Source organism: Protobothrops mucrosquamatus, unplaced genomic scaffold, assembly GCF_001527695.2.
Source record: "Protobothrops mucrosquamatus isolate PMUCROS unplaced genomic scaffold, P.Mucros_1.0 scaffold863, whole genome shotgun sequence".
NCBI classification, from domain to species: Eukaryota; Metazoa; Chordata; class Lepidosauria; order Squamata; family Viperidae; genus Protobothrops; species Protobothrops mucrosquamatus.
Window position 1 is genome coordinate 296973 of NW_015387118.1, and position 13124 is coordinate 310096.

The following is a 13124-nucleotide window of genomic DNA, read 5'->3' on the forward strand; positions in this document are numbered from 1 at the left end:
GGAAGAGGGGACCACGTTAAATGCACAACAGGTGTGCTGATAAACATGGTGCCTTTCAGCCACAGAATGGCTAAATTGCAAAAACATACTAAGCCAAGTTTAAAAAGCAGATTGCAACTGGTTTAGCAGTGGGCTAAACCACACATCACAGTTTAGGAGCCACAATGTGGTTTGTAAACTCTAACCCAACACATCTGGAGCATATCCAACTCTGAAAGTTTTCAGCCTTCTTCCTGGTCTGTCCCTGTCCCTGCAAAGCGAGTCAGGGCCCCTTTCCCTACCCGGAAAAAAAAGGAGTTTTGGAGCAAATTACAACAAGGGGGAAAGAGAGAGAGGCGGGGAAAGAGGCAGACTTTTAAACAGGAGCGCCTTTTCCCCGCATGCCCAGCACCTGCTTCCCGCTGTGTTGTACGGCAAGCGGTGGAGACACCAGAGCCCCGCCCTTCTCCTCTTGGGCAATCTCGGCCACCAAGCCAGGTGATGGGCTCCTACTCTCCCTTCACTTTCCTCGTCCACACGAACCCTCCGGGCTTAGCGCTCAGCCCAACGCCCGCCCCCCAGCTCCATTCTCACGACTCCTCCTCGCCTTCTTCCTACCAGGCTCCGGTTACAAGCGCGCCCGCAACCCAAGCTCCCGCCGCGTTTCTTTCGGCTGGGGAGGCGGGACTGGCCCGTCAATCAGCCGCGGCCTAACCGGTGCCCTGGTGCCCGGGTGTGGCGGAGCTTCCTTTACCGAACAAGCTGGCGGTCCGGGGGCCGCCGCCGCCGCTGCTATTGCAGCTGTGGTCACCGCTGCCGCCACCGCCTTCTGGTGAGCCTGGCTTGGCAGAGGACCAGGAGGGGATTCGGGCTCGTCGCCTTCCTTGCTGCCGCCGCCGCCACCCCCGCCGCTGCTGCTGCTGCTGGTAGTGCTGGTGCTGCTGCTGCTCCCGCCGCCAGGGCTCTCCGCCCGGAGATGCTCCATAGCGAGCTGGGAAGAAGAAGGAGGAGGAGGAGGAGAGCTCGGAGGCTGCTTCCGCGCATGCGCCAGAGCTCTTTAAGGCGGGGCGGAGCCCGGGGGAGGAATTGTGAGGAAGAGACGCGGGACGCCTCTCCCTCTCTCCCAGCTTCGTTTCTCGAGCGGGGAATCCCTTTTCTGGCTAAAAGTCGCCTCGCGCCTTTTGCGTGATTCGCTTGGAGCTTTCGCTCTTATCCCGCGACTCCTCCCTGAAGGGATTTAGTTTCAGATAAATGGGCAGATAGGAAAACAAAAAGAGGGACAGAACTGGCGTTGGGGCCGGGCAAGATTGCTCCATAGGCGCGGCTACCCCTCCCGTTTTACCGGGAAGCGTCTAATCCTCTAGAGCAGGGGTAAGCAACCTTGGCTCTTTTATGACTCGTGGACTTCAACTCCCAGAATTCCTGAGCCAGCACAGCTGGCTCAGGAATTCTGGGAGTTGAAGTCCACGAGTCATAAAAGAGCCAAGGTTGCCTACCCCTGCTCTAGACCGAGAGGAGGCTGGCTTCCTGGAGGAAAGGCAAATGCGGCTTCTGCTTACTCAGCGCAATCAGTCCGGCTACTCCCTATCAAGAAAGTTTCCCCCCCGTTTTCACAGAATAGGAAGCGAAGCGCTTGGATTCGCTTTCCGGGCCTCAGAAGCCTTACAACATTAAAATAAAAAAAAAACCTCCATCATATAATAAAATCGTTTTAAAACCCCGAAAATAACAGTACAACCGGATTAGAGAAGTGATAACAAAAACGAAGATGGAAGTATATCCAGCTTTTCTTCTTTTTTTTTTGTTCCTCCTGCAGCAGTATTTCATATATACAAAAAGCCATGTTTTTTTTCTTCAAGTCTCTAAACGCTTTTCCATAAGCTGTTAGCTGAACATTTCTTGAATTGCTCCAGTACAAACAACATGCAGTTGAATTATAAACTTAGATAACAGAAACTTCCAGTTATTTTTCCTAACCGGCAGTATTTCCGGATTTTTAAGCAGTTTTCTTTATTGTTAAATGCAGGTTTAGAACGGGCCCATTTTGAAGGGTGAAGGCTGGTGTTTGCTGGCACATTGCTCTGATGCTCCAATGCCTACAATTGGGTTTCTTGCCAGGCGCTCTCTGACAATATTTTTAAGTCGAGAAATCAACCATGCAAATATTTGAAGCATAGCTTAGGGAACAAGGGAATATATTCATCTTTACTATTTAGTCCGAAGGTAATTGCTAAAAAGAAAATGGAGCAACCTCAACAACAGGTATGCTGACATAGTGATAGGTAAGAAAGCTAAAGAATGTCCTTAAGAAGAGAAATTGGAGCACCAGTCAGTTCATCTTGAGGGCCCAGCTGTAATAATAATGAGATGTATTTAGAATTCATGGAATTATTTCAATAATATCACTGGTGTGGATTCAGAAAATTCCAAAATGTTCATCTTTTAAAATACAAATAAAGAGACCTGTTGCAATATACATACACACACACACCAAACATCCCAGAGACCATAATTGAAATAAGATTTCGAGCAATAATGGGCAATCATCCATTAAAATGACTTTTGGTTTGTAAAATCAGTCATGTTCAAAGTCTTTTTCAATTATGCGCCTAAGCAAGATGGGCCTGGTCTACAAAGATATTAATTATTGTAATAAGTTGGGAATTTCCAACTTATCAAGAAAGAACCGGTGAAAGTAAACCATTAAAATAATTTTTGAAGAAATTTGTATAAACACTAAAGAACAGACTACAGATGCGCCAGATACACTTAAAGCACTCACAAATTAGAATGGCATTTATTTTAAATAAGAGTTGTGAGGGGAAAAAAGTATACATGAGAAAAAGCAAAAATACACATGTGTTTTTTTTCCTAAGTCCTAAAATGTTCAGGAGGAGAAACTATTTTGAGAAAAATATTGACAATTAAGTTTAAAAGTACTGTGTCCCAGAGGCATCTTTAGGACAAAGCAAACAAGCCAAGATGGCAGCTGCAACTGATGCCCTGCTCCTTTTTTTAGTGCACTTCTACATGCAAAGGCACCCAAAGAATCTGGCCCTCCTGTGCTTTTGACAGCAGTTAAGTGCATAAGAGAAAGATCCTGGAGGTAAAATAGTTATAATCATGGTAGCCTATTATTATCATCAGCATGTATCTTTTTTTCAAAACAAAAGAGGAAACTGTCTCTTCCTGAGCTCTCCTTATCTGATGGATGAGCCCTCTTGTGAGTTCTCATGAGGGACCGATGGAATTTCCCTGGTTTGCACTGTGGATGAAGGCAGGTGTTTGCTGGCAAGTTGTTCTGATGCTCTAATACAGGGCTTTTCAACCTTTTTCACCCCTTGTACCACTTTTAGGATATGGCAATATCCGAGTACCACCAATAGCCTAGCAAGGTGTCAAAAACTTGATGACAAAAAAAAAGGAAAAAAGTGATAAAGTACAGGTAGTCCTCGACTTACAACAGTTCGCTTAGTGACTGTTCGGAGTTGCAATGGCACTGAAAAAAGTGCCCCCCAAGGCACAGTCGGGCAAGACACCTGCCTGCCCGCCCAGCGGCGCTCTCATTCCCCTCCCCCGCTACCACTTTTCTAGGATGGTCGCGTACCACCTGCCAGGTGCCAATGTACCACAGGTGGTACCCGTACCACTGGTTGAAAAGCCCTGTTCTAATATATGCCGCTGGTTTTCTTGTCAGGCGCTCTCTGACAATGGGCCCCGGAGGCTCCACAATAAAACAGAGAGCCAGATCTCATCATCCTTGACTCTCGTCCAAATATCTTGACAGCTGCAATCTTCACTGGCTCCACCATTTATGAATTTGGGGGCGCAACAGCAAGAGGAAAGAAAGACCCATGTCACCTCTCCCCCTGACACCCCAGTTCAGCTTCAATTCCTCTACAATGCAACACTGATACAACTCATCCAAGGTGGCTGGGGTTGCTTGCCTCATCAGTTCATCTCAGAGATCCTCATGCAAGCCCTCTCTAAACTGGTCAATAAGGGCGACATCTCTGGCATGATCCCAGATGACATCTCTGGCCAACAGTTTAAAAATCTATGATGAACAACCTTATTCTCCTGTAACCCTTTTTGAATTTCTGAATCTCCTAACCAGCTGTGATCCTTTGAATGGGATTGCCGAAATGGCTTCTAAATCTCCCAAGGAAGTTCTGGTAGTTGTCCAGTAATAGCCTTCTATCAACAGTTAATAGTTGGTAACAATTAATACTTACCTACCTACTGTATCTATTTAAAGAGAGCTTAAATAAGGATACAATAAATTTCATTTTGCTGACCAATCTATATGTTTATCAACTGGATTGATAAATTCTTCTGGTTTCCACACACATAAGATGCACATAAAAATGCACAATCTTTTTTGAACAATCGTTCTTGTATTCTGGTGTGCTGTGAGTCTTGGACACATTGTTAATTTATTGTCATAATGGTAATGACGGCTAATATATTGAAGGCTTATGATGTAAAAGCGATATGGTATGAATAATCCTACTGGTCAGTGATTAAAAATAAATAAACTTTGGTGGCCCTTCTATCCACAAAAGCATTTTCAAAAGGAGCCAAGACTTTGTGGAAATAAGAGGACTGAGAAAGAGAACATCAAAGATGCTTCCCCATGTGATCAGAGAAATTGCAGAGGCCACAAAGGCAGCAGGAGGGGAACCAAACATTGAGCCAAGCACCCAGACAGAGAAACACAAACACATTTTTTTAAAAGAGAGAGAGAGAGAGAACTTGGAAAGTTTTCATAGAAAAGAAAGTACCCCGATCCTGCCAGTTCTAAAGCCAGAAGAAAATGTGCTGCTCTCTCTCTCTCTCTCTCTCTCTCTCTCTCTCTCTCTCTCTCTCTCTCTCTCTCTCTCTGAAAAATAAATGGGAGGGGAAATTGGCCCATAAACACCAATGTGGAAAAACTGACAGACTTTTGAAAAAAGCCAGATATCCACATGGATTGCATGAATAAAAATTTGTATAAACATGGGAAGGCTCAAAGGAGGGGGGGCAACAAAAATCCAAAGCTTTAGGGGAAGATTCACTTGGTTTGGCAGAGGAGTTCGAGAGATAAACCATCACTGCTGCAGTTGTTCCACTTACATATGATGCAGTAGTGAGCAGACCTCAGCTGAAAATTGTGATTCTAAACAAAAAACAGGTCAAGGTGTTTGAAAGCTCACTCTGAGCCTTGGATCCTACATTTTGATTAAGCAGACATGATTGGCATAATGTCTACCCTGAGCCATTTGGAGGGAGACTTACTTTTTGACTTCCTCATTGTTCCTGTGTCTTCTGATTATGTCTCCTGCTTCCTTGAGGAGAGGAGGAAAAGTGGGTCATGATGCTGGATTCAGTGGCACGTCAGGTTTTTTTTATTCAAAGTATTCAAGATGCCTCCTAATTTAGCAAAAAAAAGGTAAATGCAGGAAGAGGTGATCAAACAGGCAAGATTAGGTTCACATCCTGTCCCATGTCAGCTTGCTTTTGGCGTAACATATTGCAGTAGCTTATAAAAGGATGACTTCTGGCTTAGTATCTTGTATAAGCCAAATCTAATTAACAAAAATAATGTTAAACCATAGGGTAGTATGGTATTTGACTTTAACCACTACTTTGTGAAAGTGTCACTTGAATAATATTTGGTTTTACTGGAATAAAATTTGAGGGATGAAATAAGTGGGAAAAATCCTTTCATGAGATGATGTCTGGTTAAAAATCAGGACTGAGATAAACAATGGGCATACAGAATGGAGGTGTGTAAGAAATGAAGTCTTCAAGGATTTGCTTAAATCCCTTACTCCAGGGGTGTCAAACTGCCGGCCCGCAGGCCGGTTTCATCATACCGGAGCCGCACCCACCCCATTGCCGGCAATGGCAAAAAAGCTCCGATACGTCACGCGATATCACATGACGTCGCGAGTTTGACATGTCTGCCTTACTCTAAGGCTGTAGTGAGTATGGTTGGACCTGTGTGTGGATGACAGTATATTATTCAGAGGAGTGGAAACAGAAAGGATTTCTGAGATTATCTTCAGAATTGAGGTAAAAGGAGGTAAAATAATATGCTGCACATTTGAATAAAAATATCCTAATATTTTCTAGATTGAGCTGGCCATGATAAGCCAGGTAAGGGGTTCTGGATGGGAGGGAATTAGGAAATAGTTCAGCTGGGTGACAATTGGAAAAAACATCATCAGGGACTCCAAAGGAAAAGATTTGGGAATCAAATGTGCTGATGTCATAAAACATTGGGGTGAAGCTATACTAAGAAACAGGCAGATGCACAGAGATTTTCACTCTGGTTTTCAGGGTATTCTAAGAAAGAACTGAAAAACAGGATCCAATATGGATAGCTCATTGGGACCAAAGGTTTGGTCTTCCAAGCTTTCGGACTCATGCTGGAGAGAGTGACACATTCCAGTAGAGAGAAGGTCCTTGAGGATGAGTTCCAGCATGAATCCTAAAACTTGGAAGACTAAACCTCTGATCCTAGTGACCGACCCAGATTAGATCCTACAACATTATCCTGGGACATGTATATTTGCCTTCATTCAACTGAAAAACAATTTAGGTTTTTCAACACCTGCTTAAATGGCTCATCAACTGAGTGATTGGGCACAATATGAGTTTACATCATCACACAAAAGCTTTGCCATTTCTCCACTAGGGACTGAAAGCGTCATCCTAGCACCATCTTTAATAGCGCTAAAGGCTAAAGTGGCATAAAGCAATTGTAGCTTTGGCACAGCAGTGGTGGGATGATTGGAAGATGCCATAAGTCACAAATAAGGCAATTAAGCGAATCTGGCGTTCTGCTCAGGTTCCAAAAGTAAGCATTTTCCTTCCCTGTGCCATTGCTTAATTTCTATAGAATTAAAGCAATGGCAATTTCATGCCCAAGGGCAAAAAAAAAACAAAAACAAAAAACCAAAAAACCCCACCCACTGACTCATGAGACACAATTGCCTGTAGTAGAATAACTTGAAAGCCTCACAGAGTCACCTTATAGTGGGCATAAAAATGTAATAATAAATAAAAAATAAATAAGAGAAACTTTGACTCCTTTCTTAAATTGGACATAGTCCAATTCAGTTCTTCCACTCCTAGTAATTAGTACTTCAGAATGAAATGGAATGAAAAATAGTGAAATCCAATTTCTAGGTCTTGAGGGTTTTTTCCTCCCATATCTTGTGCAAGAGCATATACTCACATTCAAAGTATGAATGAGTCAACGTGGATAAGCCAGTGTAATTTGTCTTCTGCCTCCCAAAAGTTCATTATGATTTATCACTGAAACTGTGCAATGAGCTCCATTGTGTAAATGAAAGCTGGAGTCATCAAGGCTTTGCTTTCTCAGCCATTGTCTTCACTTTCTCAGCTTTCCCCTAGAAGTTGGAAGCTCCCTACAGTGCAGACTTTTCGCACAGAAATGTTCCCCAGGGAGCCCTGTCAGTGTGTGTTTATCTCTCTCTGGATATGTTCACACATTTCCAGTCATGATTTGCTTGCCTGATGCTTCCTCTACATGAGCAGCAGAGCTGCAAACCAAACACACATCTGCGGCTTTGTTTTCTAGCTGCAAATGTCACACAATGATTGCTTTTGGTCAGAAGAACCATTTGCTGGATGTTTGTTTTCCTCATAGGTTTCTTCTGTGGGTTTTGAATGGAAACAATAACCCCAAATAAAGTACAAAGACCTAGGTTGCGACTGGGTTATTGAGGGGAAAGAGTCATCCAGTAGGTTCATGGCTAAACTATGGTTGGCAGCATGCATGCCATGGAAATGCCCTCACAAAAAAGGCAGACCAAACTAACTCTTCTTTGATATCCATCTTCCTAAAACTTGGCTGAGTTCCTTACAAATATGTCTAATCATTATTTTGTTTCACTTTGCAAAAAATGCAAAGCTTTTCATGTATGTTTTTATGACGTGTGTATCTTTCATCATACATGGAATGCCACACAAAATAAAAGAGGACAAATAAGGATAGGTGTGACCTCTCTTAGACATTGACCTAAGCCAGATCTACTTTGCTTCAGTCATGTTGCTATACCCTTAGCGCGCATCTTTATCGGCTTCCAACAAACACAGCAGGGAGGCCTCTACTGATGCCAACAAAAAGTCTTTTCAACCCTCTGAAAGTCAGAAAAAGTTATTTTCCACCAGCTTCATTTCTCTTTTCTCTGGAGACCCTGAAGATGGAGGAAGAAACAGACTAGAATGAGGGCTCTAAGAAAAGGAGAGGATTTCTGGAAAGTGGCTGGTTCTATCAGCTTCTAGCTGGATTAGAAAACCCTGTGGGCAGAATTAGGCTTGAAAGACACTCCTAACTACCACAAAGAGTTCATCCACAAAGTGCCACTCTTAACAAGTCCATGAAATAGTGAGGGGCATACTGTTTTGTCCTGTGGCCTGCACTCCTAGATCAGATGTGCTCTTTTCCTTTAGCCATCTGTTAGCAATCTGGCAGAGTAGCCATGGAGTAAGGGCCTAAGCCAGGTGACCCCATCATGCTTGCTTGCAGAGAAAAAGAGGTCACACTGGTCCTTATTTTGAACCAAGGAGAGAAACAACCTAGACCAGTGATGGAGAACCTTTTAGAGACCGAGTGCCCAAACTGCAACCCAAAACCTACTTATGTATCATCGGGTGCCGGGTGGGCGTGGCCCATTGGGTGGGCGTGGCCCATTGGGTGGGCATGGCTGTGGTGGTAACAGCAGACTGGGTGGGACTAAAAATTCCAACTTTGAGAGATCTGTTTTTTGCCCACAAGAAATTGAAATTGATTGATTGAACCTTTTTTTTTTTTTTGCACACAGTGGCGTAGGCCTAAAGCAAAAAGGTTTTATAAAACCCAGCTGAAAGTCTAGGACTGGGGCGACGGCGCACGTGCCCACAGAGAGGGCTCTGAATGCCGCCTCTGGCACCCGTGCCATAGGTTCGCCACCATGGACCTAGAACTAAGGAGAAATTTCCTGACAGAACAATCAATCAGTGGAACAGCTTTCCTCCAGAGGTTGTGGATGCTCCAATACTGGAGGTTTTGAAGAAGAGATTGGACAACCATTTGTCCGAAATGGTATAGGGTTTCCTGCTTGAGCAAGGGGTTGGACTAGAAGACCTCCAAGGTCCCTTTCAACTCTATTATTCTGAAAGTAAAAAGTTGGAGCTGGAAAATAGTGGCTCTAGGAGTCTTTCCCTTCATTGAAAGACAAACAGGCTGTTTGTGGGATTGTGTAACATCATTGTATTTGTGCAATGTTATGTTATACAAATGTTTCATCAGGGGTTTTTTTTGGGGGGGAACGTATTTTCTCTTGTTGATAGCTTTACTGCTTCTTTTTCCTTTGTTCTAAAAAAAAGGTGCATTTGGCAGTGACTGCAAGGAAGAGCAGAATGGAAGTTCAGTGATGGCTACAAAGCAGACACAGTGATAAATGCATAGAGGTTTTCCCAATTTCTAGATCTGTTCCACATTACTTCCTAATGGAAAGAGGTCTGATGGGAAAAGAGCTGGCGTGATATGCCTTGATTTATGATTTCATCCTTTTTCTTCCAAAGAAAAGATTTGTACATTTAATCTCACAGGCCAGCTAAAATTAGAGACAGGCATGAGGTGCTCCGTGCACAGCTTTGGATGGCAAGTTTTTTTTTTCCCCCCTTTCCTGTTCCTGAAGCGGCTCAGCGTTGTCATCCTTATATCAAGCTTTGCTGTCTGTGCCAACTTTTCCTTCCCCCTTCCTCCTCCTCCTTCTGCTATATTTGTGTGTATTCAGAAAGAGCCAGCATTCGTCGGCTCAGGAACTTCAGTTCCTGGGCGGACCCCACACACTCACACAGCTGGATTTGAAACAGCTGGGTCTGCCTCCCCTTCCCTTTTAGCGAGGAGCCCCACAAGCCCTGGATAGGTTGGCTGGCAGAGGATGAACCGAGTAGCACTGCAAAACTGGGATTTGATTACTGGCAAGATCCAGAAAATGGGTTACTGGAGGAGGCTTCCTCAGCTTCTGCTGCTGCTGCTTCAGCTCCGTAAGTAAAGAACTAAACTTTCACTGTTTATTTTTCCTTCTCTTCGCTCCATTCTCCTCTGTGGGTGATTAGCTGGAGGAGACGGCAGAGATGTTGGGGAATTTAGAATAAAGCTGACTTGAAAATCCAGTCTGTGCCTCTTTTCAGCGAGCGTTTGGTAATTCACTTCAGTTCTTCGGGTTCTTAAAGGCAAGACTGTCATTGCCACAGCCAGGTCTGGGTCCAGTATTAAGGTTATGCCTGAGAACTTTTTAGAAACTGCAGTTCAAAATTGTTGATACATTTAACCAGACTGAATCCAGCTGAGACGATTGGTTGAATGGTTGCGAGTTCAGCATATTTGAATGCTGAGATAGCCCTCTTCATCACCCTCTTTTTCCCATGCCCTTTCACAGATCTAGGCAGAGAACTAATTAAGCTTAAGTAAACTAACACAGTTGAGAAGTGAAAGGCACGTTTGGGCAACAGCATTTTACTATTTAAAGCTCAGCACAGCCAGCTCATAAGCAAATAATTCCTTGTTGCACACATTCTGTTTATGTGTCTATAATGGTCTGTTACAATTCTCATGCCAGACTTTGAAAGAAAGTCCTACCATACTACAAAGGCTACCTCCTTGGTTTATAACATGAAGGCACTCACCCAGAGATGCCATATGCAAGTAAAAAAAAAAGTATACAGACTTCTCAGATGTTATGGTATGTATGTAACACCTGCAAATACGTATTTATATAGAATTTGTCAATCTAACTGACACACCCGTAAAGGTGATTTTGGTCTAACAAGTAGTAAGACTCCTCAGTGTACTCGTGAAGGTCATTTCTGAAGAATTCATAATCCGTACGGTTAGGACACGTAAGTCTCAGGATCCCCGTTTCAAACGATAAGGGACACGACGAATAAGGTTGAAGAAAACTTCTTGTCTGGAGCTCAGACAAGAAACTTTAATTGGATCGTGTGCAGAACTAAGGAGAAACTTCCTAACAGTGAGAACAATTAACCAGTGGAACGGCTTGCCTTCAGAAGTTGTGGGTGCTCCATCACTGGAGGCTTTAAAGAAGAGACTGGACAATCACTTGTCTGGAATGGTATAGGTCTCCTGCCTGAGCAGACCTCCAAGATCCCTTCTGACTCTGTTATTCTGTTATCTACAGATAGTTCTTGTTTGGCGATCTTTTAGAGTCCAACTATATTAGCATAATTTACAATACTGTTTGGGCAGCATTCCTACCATCCAAAGTCCTACACAAGCTGGAGCTTTGTGGCACAGTTTCTTATGTTTCTCCTTGATTGCTGAACTGGATAATTAGATTGGTGATGAACCACTGCATGTAGGAACCTATACTCATAAAGTTATACAGAGTTCTCCGTATAGGCCTAACCCATCTTATCCAGTAGTAATCATTACAACTTGCAGTAGATCTGCAAGGCTTCAGGAAGAGGCACTCCCTGAGATATTTTAAAGATACTTTTGAGATATTTTTAATTTGGAAAAAAAAAACAGAGGATGAACTTCCTGCATGCAACTAAGCTATGACTCTTACTTAAATAGATTAACCATTTTTACAATGGTGTTTTTCTGCTTTATCCTCCTCCAGACACATAGATATGCACACATAGACATCTTTTAACATAGTAGACATGGAAACTAGAAGGTGGAGATAGAGGGTTTATTTATTTATTTATTTATTTATTTATTTATTTATTTATTTATTTATTTATTTATTTATTTCCACTAAAACAGCCTTCCATAAATCTGATTATGGATGTGTGGAGCTGCAGCTCCTGTCATATTCATATGGCTGTGGAGTTAAAGGAATTAAGTCCACATGAGGACACCAGTTGGGAAGGCTGCTATATGAGAACGTCTCTGGTTGATGCTAAATTGGAAATCCAGAAAATAGAAAACAGACAGAAAGGAAGAGTTGTATTTTATAGGATTTTGTGCAACTTTCCCCAAGAAGTGCTGCACCACCCCTACTTAGAGGTCTTTTAAGAATTAGATGAAGGTCCAATATAATTCATGGGTATCGGCAGTTAGAAATTGATAAACCAAATTAAGATTACAAGCCCGGCCGCTTACCTGCACACCTACAGCATAGAGTTGTGCATAGGAACAGGTTGTCAAGCAGGACCTTCCACAATCTGATCCTATGCACATCTACTTGCAGAGATTGAAGGTAAAAGAGGAGAATAGTTCAAATCTTTCCCTTGTGTTTCAGTGAGATACTAAGTATTGCTAAATGCTGGTCATAAGCATCTTCATGCACTCCAACTATCTTGAATATAAAATGTAAATCAAATTAAACTCAACGGCTCTGTTTGCATAAAGTAAAAATAAATCCAGGTAAACTAGGGCACCACCACCGGTGCGCCCAATACACAACACAACTTTCTGAATCATATGCCGTTATTTAACTTTATTGTCTTCCAAATAGAGCACTCAGCACTTTGGGTTTACAGAAACTGTAATTAATTGGTGGCTAAATGAGGACGAAACAGACGTCCAAGTATGCTTCCCCCCTCTCTGTCTTTCCCTTTGTGAGAACTAGAGAGGGTCAAGTCTGAGATGCTTTCTCAAATTACATTTCTGCCTTGGACTCAAATATTTTTTTATCTGATTGTTATCTTGATTGCAGCTCATCTTCCTGTTCCTCAAGGTTATTCCTACTGCCCATTATATCACATCCCATAAGTGTTGCCCTTAAATGTTTATTTATTTATTTATTTATTACTTTAATTTATACCCCGCCCTTCTCCCGAGGGACTCAGGGCGGCTTACAGGTAAGTAAAAACAGAGCTATACAATAAATATCTAAAAGCCAAATTAAAATATATATTAAATAACCTGTATTAGAAAAATTATAAAATCCCTTTAAAATCCCTATAAAATCCCCCTCTAGGCCAATCCCGCTTGATGGAAAAGCCATGTCTTGAGGGCACGGCGGAAGGAGGGGAGATCCGGAATAATCCGGATCTCTGGGGGGAGTTTGTTCCACAGGGTGGGGGCTCCCACAGAGAAGGCCCTCCCCCTGGGGGTCGCCAGCCGACACTGTTTGGCCGACGGCACCCTGAGGAGGCCCGCTCTGTGGGAGCGT

General features: G+C 43.1%; 1 protein-coding gene across 1 annotated transcript in view; it reads left to right on the top strand.

Moving 5' to 3' along the window:
* Positions 1-9844: 9844 nt before the first annotated feature.
* LOC107290268 (TGF-beta receptor type-2) overlaps positions 9845-13124 on the top strand; it is a 60321-nt gene continuing 57041 nt past the window's right edge. Inside the window, exon 1 of the mRNA XM_015819133.1 lies at positions 9845-10026. Coding sequence (XP_015674619.1) covers positions 9921-10026 — 106 coding nt within the window. The 5' untranslated portion in view covers positions 9845-9920. The remainder of the gene's footprint in view (positions 10027-13124) is intronic.